The sequence below is a fragment of the Rattus rattus genome, chromosome X, assembly GCF_011064425.1.
Source record: "Rattus rattus isolate New Zealand chromosome X, Rrattus_CSIRO_v1, whole genome shotgun sequence".
NCBI classification, from domain to species: domain Eukaryota; kingdom Metazoa; phylum Chordata; class Mammalia; order Rodentia; family Muridae; genus Rattus; species Rattus rattus.
In genome coordinates, this window is record NC_046172.1 from 37,550,744 (window position 1) to 37,570,655 (window position 19,912).

The window sequence follows — 19,912 nt, forward strand, 5'->3', positions numbered from 1 at the left end:
TTAAAGGGTCAACAACAAATCACAGTACAAGCCCAAAACACACCTTTCTTCTATATAGCCTGTGGTTGCTGGAGAATACCATACAACATAGTTCACACTTTCCAGTGGACCAAGTGTCATTTCTGCTGGTCCATTAAGGGCCGTAGATGTTAATTTCACATCCAAACAAACAGGTTTATTTTTTGAATTGGAGATAGGAATTTCAATGCATGTTGTCTCCTAGGATTATGAAAGAAAAAAGGATATGATCCATTTTGTCATCAAGATAGTCATTTCTTTAAGGAAGCAAACAGAAAAAAGTATAGAATATTATTTAAGAGCATTTGTTTGTTTCCTTTCCAGTCACATTACTAAATATGTGTTCATTAAATCTTAATCTCATATATGTTGTCCCTAATTAATTCTGACAAACAATACGAGATTATAAAACAGCTTTGATGGCAATCACTACAGAGAGATCTAACAGAATTAAGATATGTTTTTGACAAACATTATTACCATGAGCTCATTTCCCATTTTTTCTTATAGAAATAATTCAGGGGTAGAATGATGCTTCATTTTACTGGTCTTCTAAGCAACCTGATGGAGTTTATAAGCCTACTAAAAAACTTAGCATTTAAAGAAGTTTCCAGGGGGTCAAAACAAAAAAAAAAATATAGGACAGTTGTTGTGTCAAGAACACAAATAACATCAACTACAATAAACTACACACTGGCCTACCAATTCTGCCTACAGATGGAGAGAGAAAGAAAATGGAAGAAAGCTCTTGGGCTTGCTCATCTATCCTCGTCTACTAGTTGGATAGTTCTCATAAACAGTGTTAGTTTAAGAACATGTTTCACAGTCTCTAAGAAGTAAAAACAAAGAAAACAAACTCTATGAAATCAAGAAACAACAAACCATATAACACCAAACAGTAGGCTCTTACTATTTCTTATGCTTTCTGGTACTATCTTGTTATTATCCTTGATTCCATTTTATTTTTGAAAAAAAAAAAAAAAACATTCTGGGACAGAAAGATAGCCAAAGTGCTTTTGACCAAGCCCAATAATACCTGACCTCAATTGCCAAGACACATTCAGAAAAATAAAAGTGACATTTTAAAAGTTCTCTTAGGGTTGGGGATTTAGCTCAGTGGTAGAACGCTTGCCTAGCAACCGCAAAGTCCTGGGTTCGGGCCCCAGCTCTGAAAAAAAAAGTTCTCTTAATTCTGCATGTACACTGTAGTTGACACACATGTACCATCATACACAACTGTAATAAAATTAAAAGAAATTAATGTATTTGACATCTTCACATTTTAAGAACTAGACATTAAATATGTAAGCTGTAGCTTGCCATGATTTTTGAAATTAATTTGAAACATAGTTGAAAGATCTCCAAAGAAATTAAAGTATAGAATAATGATTGACTAATATTCCTCTGAAATATGTATTTTAAGGAAAGAAACTTAGTGTTAACTATTAAATTTGCCAAGTGACCGTTTATGAACATTTACTGAGCTCTTACCAGAGCAATACAATGAAGTTCAATTGTATCTACAGGAGGTCCAGGAGAGCTATGGATTTCAAGATGATACCAGATTTTTAGAGTTTTAACCTTTTCATCTGAAACAAAACAAAACAAAAACTGAAGAAACAGCAACAAACAAGTACTTCTTAATATGGGGTTAAGGAATTTTGATACTCATAGTTATAATTTTCAAACTATCTTTTTTATTTTCTTTCTTTTTTCCTTCCATTTACTATGTACCCCAGGTTGGCAATGACCTCTCTATAATTCTTATGCATTAGTGTCTCAAATGCCGGAATTATGGTCATGTACCACAATGGTTGACATTTAAGTCACTTTTATTGGACTTACCAGAAAATCTGAGAACACCAGTAGTTGCTTTCATTATAGTGGTGAGCAGTAAGAAAAGCCCTGTACTGTATGATGAGGAAAATGCACAAGGATCCTGGTTTCATGCCTGTTTTTCGTTATGTATACATTTCCCTAGCATAATAAACTTAAGAGGTTTTATTTTAAGTAAAGCTTTAATGCTTTGAAGGAAAAATATTTTACCTTAGTTTCTAAAACATTCAAATACTTATACAAAGAAATATCTAAACAATAAATTTCAATGAAGGATCATTTATTCCTAGTCACTCCTACTAAAGGTCAGAAAGGTAAGAAAACAACAGCCCAGAAATTAGCTGCTCTAAAAGCAACTAGCAAGAAAGTATGTGGCTACGCAAAAAAAATAAAGGTTCCATTTGACTGACAAAAAAAAATAGATTAAGGAGAGGGTCAGGAGTACAAGGCTCAGGCTGCATGGAGTGCTGAAAAACCTCTAGCAATTCAACTTCAAGAAAGCTAAAAAGAAGTTTAGGCAAAGTGGTGAAATGATGTTTAGGGCAAGATTCCCAGTTTTCCTTAGAGCATAAATCTCTGCCACTGTTGATGTTCAAACTCTAGCACCAAAAACTGAGATCTTGAACAGCCACTAAGTCTCTTCACAAGGAAGCACTGCAGTTGCAGCACATTCATTTTCTTCTGGGCATTTGTTTTCATCTGCATAGCTTCTCATTTCTATGGTTTTCTAGTGTTGAGTTTCCTCAGGCTGAAGAATTTTGCTCATCTCAGTGTATTGTATGCACACTCACATTATACTGTTGAGATTAAAAGTTTTCAAGAATTGTAATTCTAGATTATATTTCTAAGACACATTTAAAAGGATAAGTTAGTGAGTGCAGGAAATCGAGGAAGCCCAGAAAATTAACTTATTTATTTATTTATTTATTTATTTATTTATTTATTTATTTATGTATTTATGTATTTGGGCCAGCCTTCTACTTTTTATGTAGACCAGGTTGGCTTCAAACTATCAAAAATCTACCTGTTTCTGTTCCCCAAGGACTGGTGTTAAATGCATGTGTCACCACACATAAGACGGTCTCTTATTCTTCATACACACACACACACACACACACACACACACATACAGAGAGAGAGAGAGAGAGAGAGAGAGAGAGAGAGAGAGAGAGATGCAGACAGACAGAGGATTAAGAGGAGAAGGAGAATGAACCTTCATTCTTCATATTTGTGTCTTATCTCTGCTTTTAACACAAAGTATAATTTTACCAGTGACATTTACATGTGTGGTGTGGTGGTAATATGTGTGTGTTTGTGATGTGTGTGTTTGTGTGGGTGGAGGATGATATGTGTGTACATGCATGCACATGGGAAGAGAGATGGAGACAGAGATGAGAGACAGAGAATAAAAGAAGACATCTATTGTTTCTACTTTTGTTTTGAAGAACAGGAATACAAATTTATTTAATCATGTAGTCTGGATATATTGTTTGAAGGAAGAATAAAGAAAAAAGAAGAAAAATATTTTCTTGGTATGCCTCTACGTGCTTTTCCTTGAGAATTTTGCATCTTTTGATCCTAGTCCGTGTAATATTCTCTTACGTCTCTGATATTCAGAAAACTCAATTTCCAGGATGCATACTCTAGACTATTCCAATTCTCTACTATGACATTTCTCCTTTATAATGCCTAAAAATATGTTTTACAATATTTAAGCTTTATAAAAAAACACTATTGCTAACTTTGTTTGATATAAGAAAGACTATCATATCCTATTTTAAATAAGAAAAACATAATTTTAACAGTATATTCATTAATATCTTACCAGAAACATAGTAATATTCCTCATTTAATAACAGAAAAATTGTAAAGCTTAGAACTAATGCAAAGACAGCCTTTATGGTGAGGTATGACAATCTTGTTATTTTATAGAAGCAGAAGTTCAGAAAATAATCTACCTAAAATTAAATCTGAAATAATACTGATAGTCACAGGCAACACAGATTCAGATAGGTACTATGCACTTAAAGTACATATTTAATTCAAAGGTAAATGACAACCAGAAGGATGATCCAATGTCCAATAACTAAATGCACTAACATTAAGTTACCTGAGTATTCTTCAAAAATAATGGTAGATCGATCTGATGGCGTTTCCTGAGAAGAGAAGTCCTTCTCCAGATCTGTGTCTTCCTGAGAATCTTCCTCATCTCTGCTCTTAACAGAAAATGTAATTGCACCTGCAACATGTGGGTATAGGATGTGAGCTAACCAGTGAGGAGTTACTGAAAAGTTTAGTCTCAACCATCAGAGTTACTTTGACCCCAATGGAGAAATTAGGGAAAAGACTGTAGGAGCTGAAGGGTTTTGTAACCTCATAGGAAGAACAATATTATAAACCAACCAGACCCCCAAAAGCTCCTAGCAAAGAGTACACAGGGAGTACACATGGCTGCAATTGGAATATGCAGCAGAGGATTGTCTTATCTGGAATCACTGGGAGGGGAGCCCCTTGGTCCTATGGAGGTTTGATGACCCAGGATAGGGGAACCCTAGGGCTCTTAGGCAGGAGTAGGTGGGTGGTGGGGAAATACCCTCATAGAGGCAGGGGGAGGGAGAAGGGGATAGGAGACTTGTGGAAAGGAAACTGGAAGAAGAATAACATTTGAAATGTAAGTGAAAATAACCAAGAGAAAATGAAAAAAGAAAAATTTAATGGAAATTATAGGAAACAGTATCAACTTCTTAATAATTGTTTTGCAAAAAATTTCTGTAATACGAAAAAGTGGCCAATAATTAGCTTTCAGTATCTTAGTTATCCTGGAGGATTGTGCTTACCTAGTTTTCTTCCTCAGACTCTTACAACATCCCTAATTATTATCTCATTTGAAAACAATTTTATCTTATATAATTGTAGGTAGTATACTATTCCAATTTTAATGTTTCATGTGAATATTTAACACATTTTGTCATAAAAATTGCTACTGTCAAAACATCTATTTTAATTTTCTATATTAAATTGGACTCATTCAAAATAGGTAATAATATTAAAAACTGGGGATAATATATTACATTTAAAAATGGCCCTGGGTTCGGTCCCCAGCTCCGGAAAAAAAAATATATAAGTCATCATGTATATGTTTGTGTTTACTATATCATAATGTTAAATTGGTAATTATTTTTTAATTCTGAATCCTACACCAAAATGTTTGATATGGACAACAGTGTCAAGGATTGATGCTGTCCTATTAAACCAAAGGAGTAGTTCATAGATACCTCTGAGCATATATTATGCCTTTGGTGGGTTTTCAATATCTGTTACATGCAACACTTTGCTATCATCAACATTCATTGTTTCTTCCAATATGAAATATAGAAGATCAAGTGTTGGCAAGAACTGGGTAATTAATAATCAGCAGCCAATCTCCCCATCTATTGTTACTTCATGTTTATTTGAATGAATATATGTGCTATTATTAAAACAAATGCCACCAACATTTACTGAATATATTCATGTTTTAAAATGATCTTTTCACTCCTAATAATGTCAAGGAGACATGGAAATACTATTCTTATTTGCCCTTGTACATTTATAACTGTTTTTCTCATTATGTCCATGAAAATTTCAGGTTTTTAAAATAAGAAATTAGACAACATGGTCCACCATCATCTTTGCAATAACCACAATATATTGACTGAATTTCATAATTGTCTCAGATAGTTTGTTTCTTCCACAGTAATTTAAACTATTAATCTAGATTTTTACTCTTCACATAAGTATTCCATCTCAGAACCTATTATTTTAATGGGTGTATATATGAATTTATATGTTTTTATGCTCATATATATGCACTCAAACACATTTATCCATATTTGTCTATGTGCTACAAATGTAGATAGAAGGCAAGGCACAAAGTATCAAAAGTGACTCATGATATGCCCAACACTGACCTGTGCAAAACTATAGAATGAAAAAATGTTATAACGCTTAAATCTTTTTTTTTTTTAAGATTTATTTATTTTACATGTATGTGAGTACACTGTCACTGTCTTCAGACACACCAGAAGAGGGCATCGGATCTCATTACAGATGGTAGTGAGCCACCATGTGGTTGCTGGGAATTGAACGTAGAACCTCCGGAAGAGCAGCCAGTGCTCTTAACCGCTGAGCAATCCTCTAACTCTTAAATCTTTTTTTTTTAAACTTTATAGAGACAAGAAACAGGATTAGAATCAAAATTAAATGTAAATTAACACATATCTAAATCTAATTAGGTTGTTACAACATAATAAATATTCAAGAACTATGTAACCCTCTATAAAGAAAACTTAAAAAATAAAACAAATCATTATACTTTAAAACTTGCAATTCTTACGACCACTGAAAAGGATCTTTGCTAAGAATCATTGCTCTATTTAATAAGAGCTCCTATCTCATACACTATTCCAAAGAGTAAAATCTGCTACTCCAAAAAAAAATAATAATAAAATAAAATCTGCTACTCCAGTTCTGGTGTATAATTTGTTAGCAGCAGAAGTTATTTCTATTTGTTATTCTGTAAACAATTTCTATCTTATATTTTAACTCTATAGGTAATTGATCACAATGGGCAAAACAATTATTTATAAAATCATTAAAATAATTTTTACACATAGACAGAAAGCAGACTAGATTTCTTTTTATTGCTACTGATACATGTTAAAATGAACACAAAATTTGGATGCTCTCACCTACTCAAAATGAGTAAAATCCATTAAATTTCTTTGAGACTGTGTTTATGACACTTTCAAGTGAAAGTAGCCTTTTACAATTTTATGTCTCTTATGATCTTGTGTATACTATTTAAAGGATATACACAATTTTACATTCATTTCTAAAAGAATTTATGATATGCAGCTTCCAGCAACTAAATAATGGCAGGTAAAACATTTTAAGTCTGTATTTCATTTTCAAACTAGATAAGATACATACAAACTGAAATTTTAATTGCTTTTGAGAACATATTAGGTTCTTTTCTAAGATATATTTTCTAACATATCAAAGTGAAACTATATTTTATATGAAATCATCTTCAACTACTATGGTAGTATTGTTTGAAGACCACAAATAGTTCAAACTTAAATAGAAAAACTCAAGGCGTGGTTTAATAAAGCTTTCAAGAAGCAGTTTGCTTTAAATTCTACAAGAATGAAATCTCAAAGAATTCTTAGTATTAATGAAGTTATTTGACATTTTATAAGGAAATACTTTAAATAATTTTATGATATAAAATTAAATAACTCTTATGGGAGTGTTCTTATCTTAAGATAAAACTAAAGCAACATTCTCTCTATCTCTCTCTCTCTCTCTCTCTCTCTCTCTCTCTCTCTCTCTCTCCCCCCCTCTGGAATGTTTACTCTTAAGTACATTTCTGAATGTACTTTATTGTAGCTGCAGTTAAAAAAAATTCAAGGGCTGGGATTTGGCTTTGATAGAGCGCTTACCTAGGAAGTTTAAGGCCCTGGTTCGGTCCCCAGCTCTAAAAAAAAAAAGAACCAAAAAAAAAAAAAAAAATTCAAGAAGTAAAAGATGTGCAATTTTACCATAGAAGTGTGGGTACTATTTCATTGCTCAAAATTTAAATGAAACTTATAAATTTAAATGGTACTACATTTGTTCAACATTACATTCTAAAAACATGTGTGAAAAACAATGTCTCTCATGATATCAAGTGTTAGATATAAGTGTTGCCTGAGTTTGTCACTAAAGATGTCCACTAGCAAATCAGATATTTCAAGAGAATGTATAATTTCATAGAATATCAGAATGTCACATGCAAAAACTATTTCTACGTTGTTGAAATGTAGTCTCAATATATCAATATTTTTATAACCTTAAATATTTTATTTTGTTGAAAATTAATTTTGTTTATTAAAAAAACAAATCTTAACTAAAGCTGACTAAAAGCTTGCTTGCAATTCTTTTCTTGGCTATCTTCACGAAGTACCTCATTCTCAGGTGCTTACTTATAAACTGCCAAGTTTTATAACTATCTGTTAGCTATAACTTGTATTTATGTCAAATTATCCATATATAATATATATTCATTCAAATTTTGGCAAGTTCAAGAAAAACTTGTGAGCCCCCCTGAAACAACATAGGTTATTAATGTTTTTTGTTTGTTTGTTTGTTTGTTTGTTTTTTGTTTTTTTGTTTTTTTTTTTCCCACCAGAACATGATGGGAGACTATATTTCTGAAGAAAGCATATACATTGGTTGCAGGATCTAGAGTCTCAGGAAAAGTAGGTCCAATGACATGCCCAAACTGGGATCCAGCTCAATGGAAGGCCCCAAGGTCTGACACTATTACTGATGCTATGGTATGCTCACAAAAAGGGACCTATCATGACTGCCCTCCGAAAAGCCCAACAAGTAGCTGAAAGACTCAGATGCACATATTTACACTGAACCAATAGACAGAAGCTCCTGATCTCTGGGGTTGAATTAAGGAAAGCTGGAAGAAGATGGGGAGGGGGTGACCCTATAGAAAGGCCAACAGTCTCAACTAACTTGGATCCCCGAGAGCTCTCAGACACTGAGTCACTAACCAGGCACCATATACCAGCTGATATGAGGCCCCCAACACATATACATCAGAGGACTGCAAAGTCTGGACTTAGTGAGAGAAGATGCACCTAACCCTCAAGAGAGCACAGGGAATGGGGAGGACTGCTGAGGTGGGGGTTGTGAGGCGAGAACATCCTCATGAAGACAGGGTTGGGTGGAGGAGGTACGGAATGTAGAACAGTTAGAGGGTGGACCAGGATAGGGATAAATTCTGGACTGTAAAAGAAAAAAAAAAGTAAAAGTCATTACAGAATAGGAAGTTTCTTCTCTCATGGTTAGGTTTCATAAAACAGGAGGGGATTATTTATGAGGTGACAGGATGTAAGTCAATACTCTTACCTAGCTTTGAGTCCAATGGACTTCAATGAGGACTGCTATTACAGGTTCATAGGTGTTATAATGTCATGGATACTATGGGGTCAACAACTACATTCTAATTTGATTTATGGCCCATTCCATAAGAGAAATCACATGGCTAGTATTCAAACTCCGGCTCAGAATCTGGGCAGGGATAGCTCATAAGTAGAACCTATCACTATTACTCTGCTAAATCACCTACTACCTTCTAAATATGAATTACCCTACTCATAGATTAGTATTGTTCTAAGACATGATTAAATCAATTATTTGAAGAGAGAACAGTGGTTGGTTCAGAAATCTAGAACTGGTAAAAATGCAGTCTTTAGAGTTCTCAGATAGGAAAGCTCAGGGACCACTATCAAATAGGCGTGGAACAACTGCCAAAAGCTAGACGTAAGGGAGGAACAGAGAAAAACAGTGAGAGTACCAGGCCTCTGAACTCATGAATTGAAATTGATGTACAGAGACAGTCAGATAGATCAGTGGAACAGAATTGAAGACCCAGAAAAGAACCCACACACCTATGGTCATTTGATCTTAGACAAAGGAGCCAAAACCATCAATGGAAAAAAGATAGCATTTTCAGCAAATGGTGCTGGTTTAACTGGAGGTCAGCATGTAAAGAATGCAAATAGATCCATTTTTATCACCATGTACAAAGCTTAAGTCCAAGTGGATCAAGGACCTGCACATCAAACCAGATACACTCAAACTAATAGAAGAAAAAGTGGGGAAGAGTCTTGAACACATGGGCACTGGAAAAAATTTCCTGAACAAAACACCAATGGCTCATGCTCTAAGATAAAGAATCAACAAATGAGACCTCATAAAACTGCAAATCTTCTGTAAGGCAAAAAACACTGTCATTAGGACAAAATGGCAACCAACAGATTGGGAAAAGATCTTTACCAATCCTACATCTGATAGAGGGTTAATATCCAAAATATGTAAAGAACTCAAGAAGTTAGACTTCCAGAGAGCCAAATAACCCTATTAAAAATGGGGTACAGAGCTAAACAAAACATTCTCAGCTGAGGAATATTGAATGGGTGAGAAGCACCTAAAGAAATGTTCAACATCCTTAGTCATCAGGGAAATGCAAATCAAAACAACCCTGAGATTCTACCTCACACCAGTCAGAATGGCAAAGATATAAAACTCGGGTGACAGCAGATGCTGGTGAGGATGTGGGTGGAGAAAGAGGAACACTCCTCCATTGTTGGTAGGATTGCAAACTAGTCCAACCACTCTGGAAATCAGTCTGGAGATTCCTCAGAAAATTGGACATTCCACTACCTGAGGACCCAGCTATACCTCTCTTGGGTATATACCCAAAAGATGCTCCAACATACAACAAAGACGCATGCTCCACTATGTTTATAGCAGCCTTATTTATAATAGCCAAAAGCTGGAAATAACCCTTCAACAGAGGAATGGATACAGAAAATGTGGTACATCTACACAATGGAGTACTACTCAGCTATCAAAAACAATGACTTCATGAAATTCATAGGCAAATGGAATGAACTAGAAAATATCACAGAAAAACACACTTGGTATGCATTCATTGGTAAGTGCATATTAGCAAAAAATCTCAAATTACCCAAGATGCAATCCACAGACCACAGGAAGCTCAAGAAGAAGTATTACCAAAATGTGGATGCTCCCAATCCTTCTTAAAAGGGGAAAATATCCATAGGAGGGGATATGGAAGCAAAGTTTAGGGCAGTGACTCAAGGAATGGCCATTCAGAGCCTGACACACATGTGGCCCATATATATATACAGCCATCACAACTAGATAAGATTGATGAAGCTAAAAAATGCATGCTGAAAGGGACTGGATATAGATTTCTCCTGAGAGACACATCCAGAGCATGTCCAATACAGAGGTCAATGCTAGCAGCAAACCATCTAACTGAGAACAGGATGCCGTTTGGGGGGAATTAGAGGAAGTATTGAAAGAGTTGAAGGAGCTTGCAACCCCAGAAAAACAATAATGCCAACCAACCAGAGCTTCAAGGGACTAAACCACTACCCAAAGACTACACATGGACTGACTCAGGGCTCCAACTGCATATGTAGCAGAGAATAGCCTTGTTGGAGCACCAGTAGAAGGGGAAGCTCTTGGTCCTGCCAAGGTTGGACCCCCACTGCAGGGGAATGTGGGGGCAGTACAGGGGGAATATCCATATGGGGAAGGAGGAAAGGAGGCAATGGGGGTTTATGGACAGAAACCCGGGAAGGGGAATAACATTTGAAATGTAAGTAAGGAAATATATCTGATAAAATTAAAAAAAAAGAAAAGAAAGAAAAAGAAAGCGGCTGTGGCTGCTAAAAAACGTTGCAGAAGATGAAGCCAATATTCTAGCACAGATTCAGAAGGTGTTCTTGGGCACTCATCATCTATAACAATAAGTTTTCTTTAAGAGTGTGCTTCTGGACCCTTATTCATGCTCCATTATCAAAATTGAACCAAAATTAGCTGTCTTCTACAACCACTGGATTACATGAAGGATTAATAGTACACTTAAATGAGAAATACAATATGATTCTTCCTGGGAAATTCTGCATTTATTTGTAGCTATACTACACTCTGCATTCCTCTTACATATATAATATTAATTTATTTTTTATTTACATGAACTACATTCATTATGTTTTCAGTAATGTTGTTTCAACTGTTATTCAGTACTAAATATTAACTATCTTGTAACAGAGAAAGATTTTACAGTGTAACTGAAGCATGCCAGGAATTCAAGATTTTCCTCTCATTTTCCTAAGTGCTATGATTGCTGGGATAAATCACTACCAAGTCTGGCAATTTAGTTACCATATTCTGTCACTTTTCACCCTCTCCCCTCTCATACCCCATAAAATGATTCTGCTCAAGTATAACTGGGAACTTTGATATAAATATTTTATTAGAAATATAGAATTATAGAAATATAGAATTTAGTCATACTAAATATTGAATATATTTCCATATTTTAATTATATAGATGTAGGTTTTTAATACCAATTCCTATAGTTATTTGAATGTATCTACTAAATTTCAAACATAGACATCTTATGTATCCCACTTCTAGAAATTTCTTCTATAGACATATTGAAGTCTCAAGATAAAGTAATATTTGCCATAAAATGCATATCATAAAGCTCTATTTATTTGACTAGTTAAAGAGTGAAATAACCAAGTAAGCTTTTCCTCATATTGTTTATTCAAAATGAGACCAATAAATAAATATGTTCTATGTTTTATTATCATATATCTCACTTAGCAATGTAATTAATAATAAATTTTATTAAGGACTTAATACCTTTGAATTCTCCACGTTTCCAAGGGCACACATGGAGAGTATATGGAATTGAGTTGTCAGGTTCTATAGTAATAAAGGAATTTCCCCACACTATTGAGAGATCTGAAGTTACCTAGAAGAATGGATTGGAAAATAATAATTATGTAATGTCAATAAGAAAAATGTTTTCCTTTTTTCATGTTACACAGTTGCATTATATAATATTATATATGACTTAGAATCATAAGCTGCTGATTAAAATATAATTTCCTTAATTTATTAAATCTATAGAGTTTTCATTGAAAAGAAATTTAGAAACATGTATAATTTTAGAAAAAGAAAAATCTGAGAATTGAGTTTAGTTTATTAATCTGACTTAAGCCCTTTCTAAGAACAGCTTCCTGTTTTATAATATTAACCATATTTTCTTTATTCCTTTGTCTTTCTTTCATAATTTTTGGTATAGTAAGTATATAGTATATATGGGATATCAGATCACTGCATGTATTTCTGTTGGTCACATTTTTGTTTCTTCTGTTTTTGCTGCTTTGGTGACTTCTATGGATTAAATGTATGATGTCTGAGGTCAAAAAAAATCAAAGTGATCAGTGCAATTCCTCATCAGATACTAGTGAAGACTTAAGCAATGATTTGGTTTATGATTTTTGAATAACTTGAGCCAAAATAATCAGCCTTCTGCCAAGGATCATTACAGAAGCATATTCCTAGTATTTATGTAGCTAAAAGTTCTGCCTTATTGAGACAGTTCACTGTAAATCTTAGATGAAAAATTCCACATTACCACATCTTTATTTGGCATGTCAAAACCTCTACATGTAAAAGTGATTTGCTTGATCCCAAAAGATAGATAATATCTTTTAAAATCCCATAAAAGCATTTTCTAGTTCATACCTTCTTATGAAGTTTGTTAAAATTAAATTTTTGTTGGTTACTACTTAACAGTGCATGCTCTAGTAAAGGCAAAGTTAAACAATTATTGAGTAATTTTGACATATGTTCTTAGAACAGAATCTTTCTTTCAAAACAAAAGTTTTAGACAAGTTAAATAATGAGAAAAACATGCTTGTGGATATAGTAAGGATAACTTTGGAAGGTCAAATAGAGATCCATACCAAATATGTGTGTCCCCTTTTTTTGAAAGGTTTTCATTATTGAAAATTACTACTCATGCAAATTGCAGAATTTTGCAGAGCGAAATAGAAAAAGGCCAGGTTTTCAAAATAGTATGTCTTTACTCTAAATAGTTGTTACAGTACTCATATTGTTTCAGATATCCTTATAGTTCATTATAGATTTTGGGGAAGAATGGATTTAGAACAAATACTTTAATAAAAATGGGATTGTGTTTGACTGTGGAGATTTTAAAAGAATGGGTATAGGCTAAAGAAAATGAACAAACAAACATAGGGAAGGGTAGGGAAAAGGAAAGCAAGGGTGGTAGAAAGGAAGGAAAGAGTGAAAGAATGAGAGGAAGAAGAGGGAAAGAGAGGGAGAAGAAAAGAGAAGGAAGAATAGAGGGAAAGAGAATGGAGAGCAAGAGAGAAAGAGGGAGAAGGATCACACTGATCACATTGAATTAAATTACATATTACAGAACAACAAAAAAAATAATGCCTGAAAATAGAGAAGTATGACACAATGCAAATGTGTGATGTACCCCAAGGAGTATTACTATTTCCTTCATTGTCAGGAACAAATTTCAGCTTCAGGCAGCTGTGAGTCAGATGGATAGTTTTGTTCTGTTCACTTGTTTTCTTACTTTTGTAGCATAATTGATAATTAAGACTGTGCAAATATAAGGTAATGACTGATGTGAATATTGCCATGATGAGTGTAAGTTAGTTCTTCAGTATGATGACTTGGATGCTGCCATTCACCACAGAAAATAGGAATAGCCCAGCTGAGTCCAGGTATATTGTTCTAATAAATATCTATAACTATTAATGTTAAAATTAGAAATACAAAAATAATCTAGCACGTATCAAGTGTTGTTTCAGTATTATCTCTGTGTTAAAATGTTAATAATGGAATTATCCATTATGCTTAAACATGAGAATTATTTACATTTAATTACACAAGCATAATTATGATAGAAAAAGCATTGATTTTAATTGTTTTCCACTTTTAAAATACATACCTTCTGTAAGGTAAAATTTTAAATTACAACAGAGATATCATTTCTGTTATGACGACAAAATGAAGTGAATAAGCAATATATGGTAATGGGGGCTATTTAGAAAAATGTGTTTTTACAACTCTTGAAAGGTTTTCAAACTTGGTAATAAATTCTGAATGTGGAAGAGTACTATAAAAACCATATTGGCTTCCATGTCTGATTGATATTCATTCCTTCCATCCCCATTTAAAGGTCACACTTTATGTTTCCATTTGTTTCTAAAACAAATATATTTTAAACACTATTTTGTTTTCAATGCCCCAATGTTATGCTGTATAGTATGAATAAAATCATGGGTACAAAAACATTGTCTGTGGTGACAGGTACATCTGACTAGCAGACATAAATCCTTGATGGGAGAAATTGAGTAAGGGAGATAGGTCAAAGGGAAGGTGGGAAAGAGGGCAGTAGAGGAGAGAAGGGAGAGAGAAAAAGTGAATCTGTACGTATATAGTGAAGAATAAATAGGAAAATGACATGTGGTAAGTAAATACAACATAAGCAACTACAGAGATTAAGCTGAAATTGAGAGATGATATTGAAGAGTTTTAGGAATGACAAGAAATTTTAACTTATAATATTTAATACAAAAATACTCTCTGAAATCCTGAAATATATGTATGTATATATGGATACACACACACACACACACACACACACACACACACAAACACATATATGTATATATTTGAGATTTAAAAGAAGCAAAGGGTTTCCACATTTCTGTCATCTGCTCTGATGATGAACATTATGTATATAGGGATGAGAGATGAATATTCTTTTGAGGAACACACTGGTCATATAACATTTTCAGGTAAAGGGTAGGGAAGGATGGACTGAGAGTATTAGAAAACACAACTGGATTTAAGGGGGACATTTTGAAGGTAATGTTGGAAAGTGATGCAATGGATACTTCCTGGAATCTATGGAGTGATCCTAGAGAAGACCCCTAGTAATGGAGAATTACAGAACCTGAAGTGGCCATCTTCTGTAACCAAGCAAGGTTCTAGTGTTGGGACTGGAACTCCAATACAGCCCCAAAACCTTCACCTTAAAATTTGTCCTGCCTGAAAGAAGTGCTGCAGTAATGGTGGCAAACAACTTGTGGGATTGGCCAACCAATGGCTGGTCTAACTGAGGCCCATGCCACAAGACAGATCCCATGCCTGACATTGTCTGGATGACCAGGAATCTGTGTCTGGATAGTCCAGAGACCAGGGTTGAACAAAAAGCATGACAGACAACAAATTCAATGAAATGAATCATAATGATATTCTACTCATTGATCAGTGCCAAGGCCCATCAACTTCAGAGAGGTTTCACCTAGCAACTGTTGGGAACAGATGTAGAACTCCACACCCAAGCATTAGGTACAGTTCAGGGACCTCAAATAAAAAGGTAGAAGAAGGATTGTAGAAGCTAGAATGGTAGAGGACACCAGGAGAACCCAACCCACAAACTCAAGTAAGCAGGACTTACAGACACTGAAGCTTGCAGGGGCCTGCACTAGGTCCGCTGCATATAAGTTATGTTTGTGTACTATGGTGTTTTTGTAGGACTCCTAATAGTGGGAGTGAGGGGGCCTCTGACTTTTTTGCTACCTCTTGTGACTCTTTTCCTTATAATTGGTTGTCACATGATATGCCTACTTTTATTGTAATATGTTATACAATGTTCACTTGATGTCCCTGTGATATCTCAAGGGAAACAGAAGAGAAGTGGATCTGGAAGAGAGAGGAAGTGGGGGAGGGATTAGGAGGAGTAGAACGATGGGGAAGAGCAGTTGGGATGAAATATGTGAGAGAATATAAATTTTAAAATATAAAAAAAAACAAACAATACAATAGCAACATAACACCACCATCATCAATAATACTGGCCCTTACAAAGAGGTACCCACAGCTGAGAAAGTTCCAGACAGCTCTAAGTGTGGTGGCACACACCTGCAATTTCAACATTTGTTAAACTGAAGAAAGAGAATTCTGTGAGTTCAAGACCAGCCAGGGATACATCGTAACACCGTCAAAAAATTTAATCATTAGGCCAAAGAAAATTCTAAAACAGAAAACTTTTGCCAATGAGATCTAAATGAGTGTGGTGGTGTAGAAATGTGCTATAAATGAATGAGGTATTCAGTGTTTTACAAACCTTCAAAAGTAAGAGTTGAACTAGGCTGTACCTCATGGTCAAGATAACGTGAGTCTACCACTAAATTCCCTTTTAGATCAATTCAAAAACTATATGACACTAAGGCAGAAAACCACTGCATTCTGTAGAAACATGGATATATATTATTGTAACTGCACAAGTAATTGAGAAGCACTATGTTGTGAATGTGGAAGAGATTTACAGATAGCCGAATCCAGTTTACTATGCTTGTGAAAAAAATAAAACCACTGATAGATAAAAAATAAGGGTGATATTTGGAATTTTATTTCTGTTTTTCATGCTGAGGATTAAACTCAGAGTCTCATACATACTAAGTACAGATTCTCACAAATGACATGCCTCTCCCAGCAGCAAGTAGCATATGACTATAAATTGCTTAATTTAGGAGATGAAACCAGGAAGATGCCTAGTTTTAGGTTAGCATGGGCTATAAATTGATACTGTGTTTCAGCATATTAAAAAATAATTTTGCTCCCACATTTTATAGAAATCATCTTAAATCATTTATGGTTTCTTCAAGGAAGAATGAACATGATACTAATAAGTAAACTTGAAATAGTTTTGAACATGATACTAATAAGTAAACTTGAAAGAGTTTCAAGTAAACTTGAAAGAGTGCACTAAATTATGCACTAATATATAAGTATAAAACCTCTATGGAGACCTCCACATCAAACCAGATACACTCAAAGTAATAGAATAAAAAGTGGGGAAGAATCTCAAACACATGGGCACTGGAGAAAATTTCCTGAACAAAACACCAATGGCTTATGCTCTAAGAACAAGAATGGACAAATGGGATCTCATAAAATTGCAAAGCTTCTGTAAGGCAAAGGACACTGTGGTTAGGACAAAATGGCAACCAACAGATTGGGAAAAGATCTTTTACCAAATCCTACAACTGATAAGAGGGCTTATATCCAAAAAATATACAAAGAAACCCATGAACTTAGGCTGCAGGAGACAAATAACACTAATAAAATGGGGTTCAGGGGCAGAGGTTGTCTGAGAGCTTGGTGAAGCAGTAGGGCCAGATCAGCGACTCTGCGACTTTTACAGTTGCTGCCGCCCCGGAGAGCTCATAGGCAGTACCTCACGAGCAAACTTGAGCCTCGAAACCACAGGTAAGACCAACTTTTCTGCTGCAAGCGACCTGCCTGGTGAACTCAGGACACACAGAGGCAAAATTCCTCTAGGACCAGGCACTTCCGGTGGTTAGCGGGAGTCCCAAACCCATGGATCCCTGCCCGCAGCAGCTCTCTGCTCCCAAACCCCGTGGGAGAGAGACCTCCCAGCCTGGTCAGGTGGGCACTCCTGAGGCTATAGAGCAGAAGAGACCACCAACACAGCCCATCCCTGCTCACATCCCTGGCCCAAAAGGAAACTGTATACGGCCTCTGGGTTCCCGTAGAGGAGGATCCAGGAGCAGCAGGTCTGCTGCATATGAGATACCGCCAGAACCTGAAGGGACCGACCGGATAAACAGTTCTCTGCACCCAAATCCCGTGGGAGGGAGAGCTAAACCTTCAGAGAGGCAGACACGCCTGGGAAACCAGAAGAGACTGCACTCTGCACACATCTCTGACGCCAGAGGAAAACACCATATGCCATCTGGAACCCTGGTGCACTGAAGCTCCCGGAAAAGGCAGCTCAGACCTTCCTGGTTGCTGCCGCCGCGGAGAGCTCTTAGGCAGCACCCCACGAGCAAACTTGAGCCTCGGAACCACAGGTAAGACCAACTTTTCTGCTGCAAGTGACCTGCCTGGTGAACTCAAGACACAGGCCCACAGGAACAGCTGAAGACCTGTAGATAGGAAAAACTACACGCCTGAAAGCAGAACACTCTGTCCCCATAAATGGCTGAAAGAAAACAGGAAAACAGGTCTACAGCACTCCTGAAACACAGGCTTATAGGACAGTCTACCCACTGTCAGAAATAGCAGAACAAAGTAACACTAGAGATAATCTGATGGCGAGAGGCAAGCGCAGGAACCCAAGCAACAGAAACCAAAACTACATGGCATCATCGGAGCCCAATTCTCCCACCAAAACAAACATGGAATATCCAAACACACCAGAAAAGCAAGATCTAGTTTCAAAATAATATTTGATCATGATGCTGGAGGACTTCAAGAAAGACGTGAAGAACTCCCTTAGAGAAACACAGGAAAACATTAATAAACAAGTAGAAGCCTACAGAGAGGAATCGCAAAAATGCCTGAAAGAATTCCAGGAAAACATAAATAAACAAGTAGAAGCCCATATGAGGAGACACAAAAATCCCTGAAAGAATTCCAGGAAAACACAATCTAACAGTTGAAGGAATTAAAAATAGAAATAGAGGCAATCAAGAAAGAACACATGGAAACAACCCTGGATATAGAAAACCAAAAGAAGAGACAAGGAGCTGTAGATACAAGCTTCACCAACAGAATACAAGAGATGGAAGAGAAAATCTCTGGAGCAGAAGATTGAATAGAAAATCATTGACTCAACTGTCAAAGATAATGTAAAGCGGAAAAAGCTACTGGTCCAAAAAACATACAGGAAATCCAGGACTCAATGAGAAGATCAAACCTAAGGATAATAGGTATAGAAGAGAGGAAGACTCCTCAACTCAAAGGACCAGTAAATATCTTCAACAAAATCATTGTAGAAAACGTTCCTAATCTAAAAAAAAATGAGATACCCATAGACATAAAAGAAGCCTACAGAACTCCAAATAGATGGGACCAGAAAAGAAACACCTCCCGTCACATAATAGTAAAAACACCAAATGCACAAAATAAAGAAAGAATATTAAAAGCTGTAAGGGAAAAAGGTCAAGTAACATATAAAGGCAGACCTATCAGAATCACACCAGACTTTTCGCCAGAAACTATAAAAGGAAGAAGATCTTGGACAGATGTCACAGACCCTAAGAGAAATGTATAAATGCCAGCCCAGGTTACTGTATCCTGCAAAACTCATAACAACATAGATGGAGAAACCAAGATATTCCATGAGAAAACCAAATTTACACAATATCTTTCTACAAATCCAGCACTACAAAGGATAATAAATGGTAAAGCCCAACATAAGGAGGCAAGCTATACCCTAGGAGAAGCAAGAAACTAATCGTCTTGGCAACAAAACACAGAGAAGAAAAGCACACAAACATAACCTCATATCCAAATATGAATATAACAGGAAGCAATAATCACTACTCCTTAATATCTCTCAACATCAGTGGCCTCAACTCCCCAATAAAAAGACATAGATTAACAAACTGGATACGCAATGAGGACCCTGCATTCTGCTGCCTACAGGAAACACACCTCAGAGACAAAGACAGACACTACCTCAGAGTGAAAGGCTGGAAAACAACTTTCCAAGCAAATGGTCGGAAGAAGCAAGCTGGAGTAGCCATTCTAATATCAAATAAAATC

General features: G+C 35.6%; 1 protein-coding gene across 1 annotated transcript; it reads right to left on the minus strand.

Moving 5' to 3' along the window:
- On the minus strand, window positions 1–12,938 carry LOC116887834 (cilia- and flagella-associated protein 47-like). Its single transcript, XM_032889346.1, has 5 exons — window positions 12,921–12,938; window positions 12,140–12,251; window positions 3,965–4,093; window positions 1,510–1,607; window positions 1–219 (listed from the first exon to the last, which is right to left on the minus strand). Exons 1-5 carry the CDS (start codon window positions 12,936–12,938, stop codon window positions 1–3), a joined length of 576 nt encoding a protein of 191 aa, XP_032745237.1.
- Between the last annotated feature and the right edge of the window lie 6,974 nt (window positions 12,939–19,912).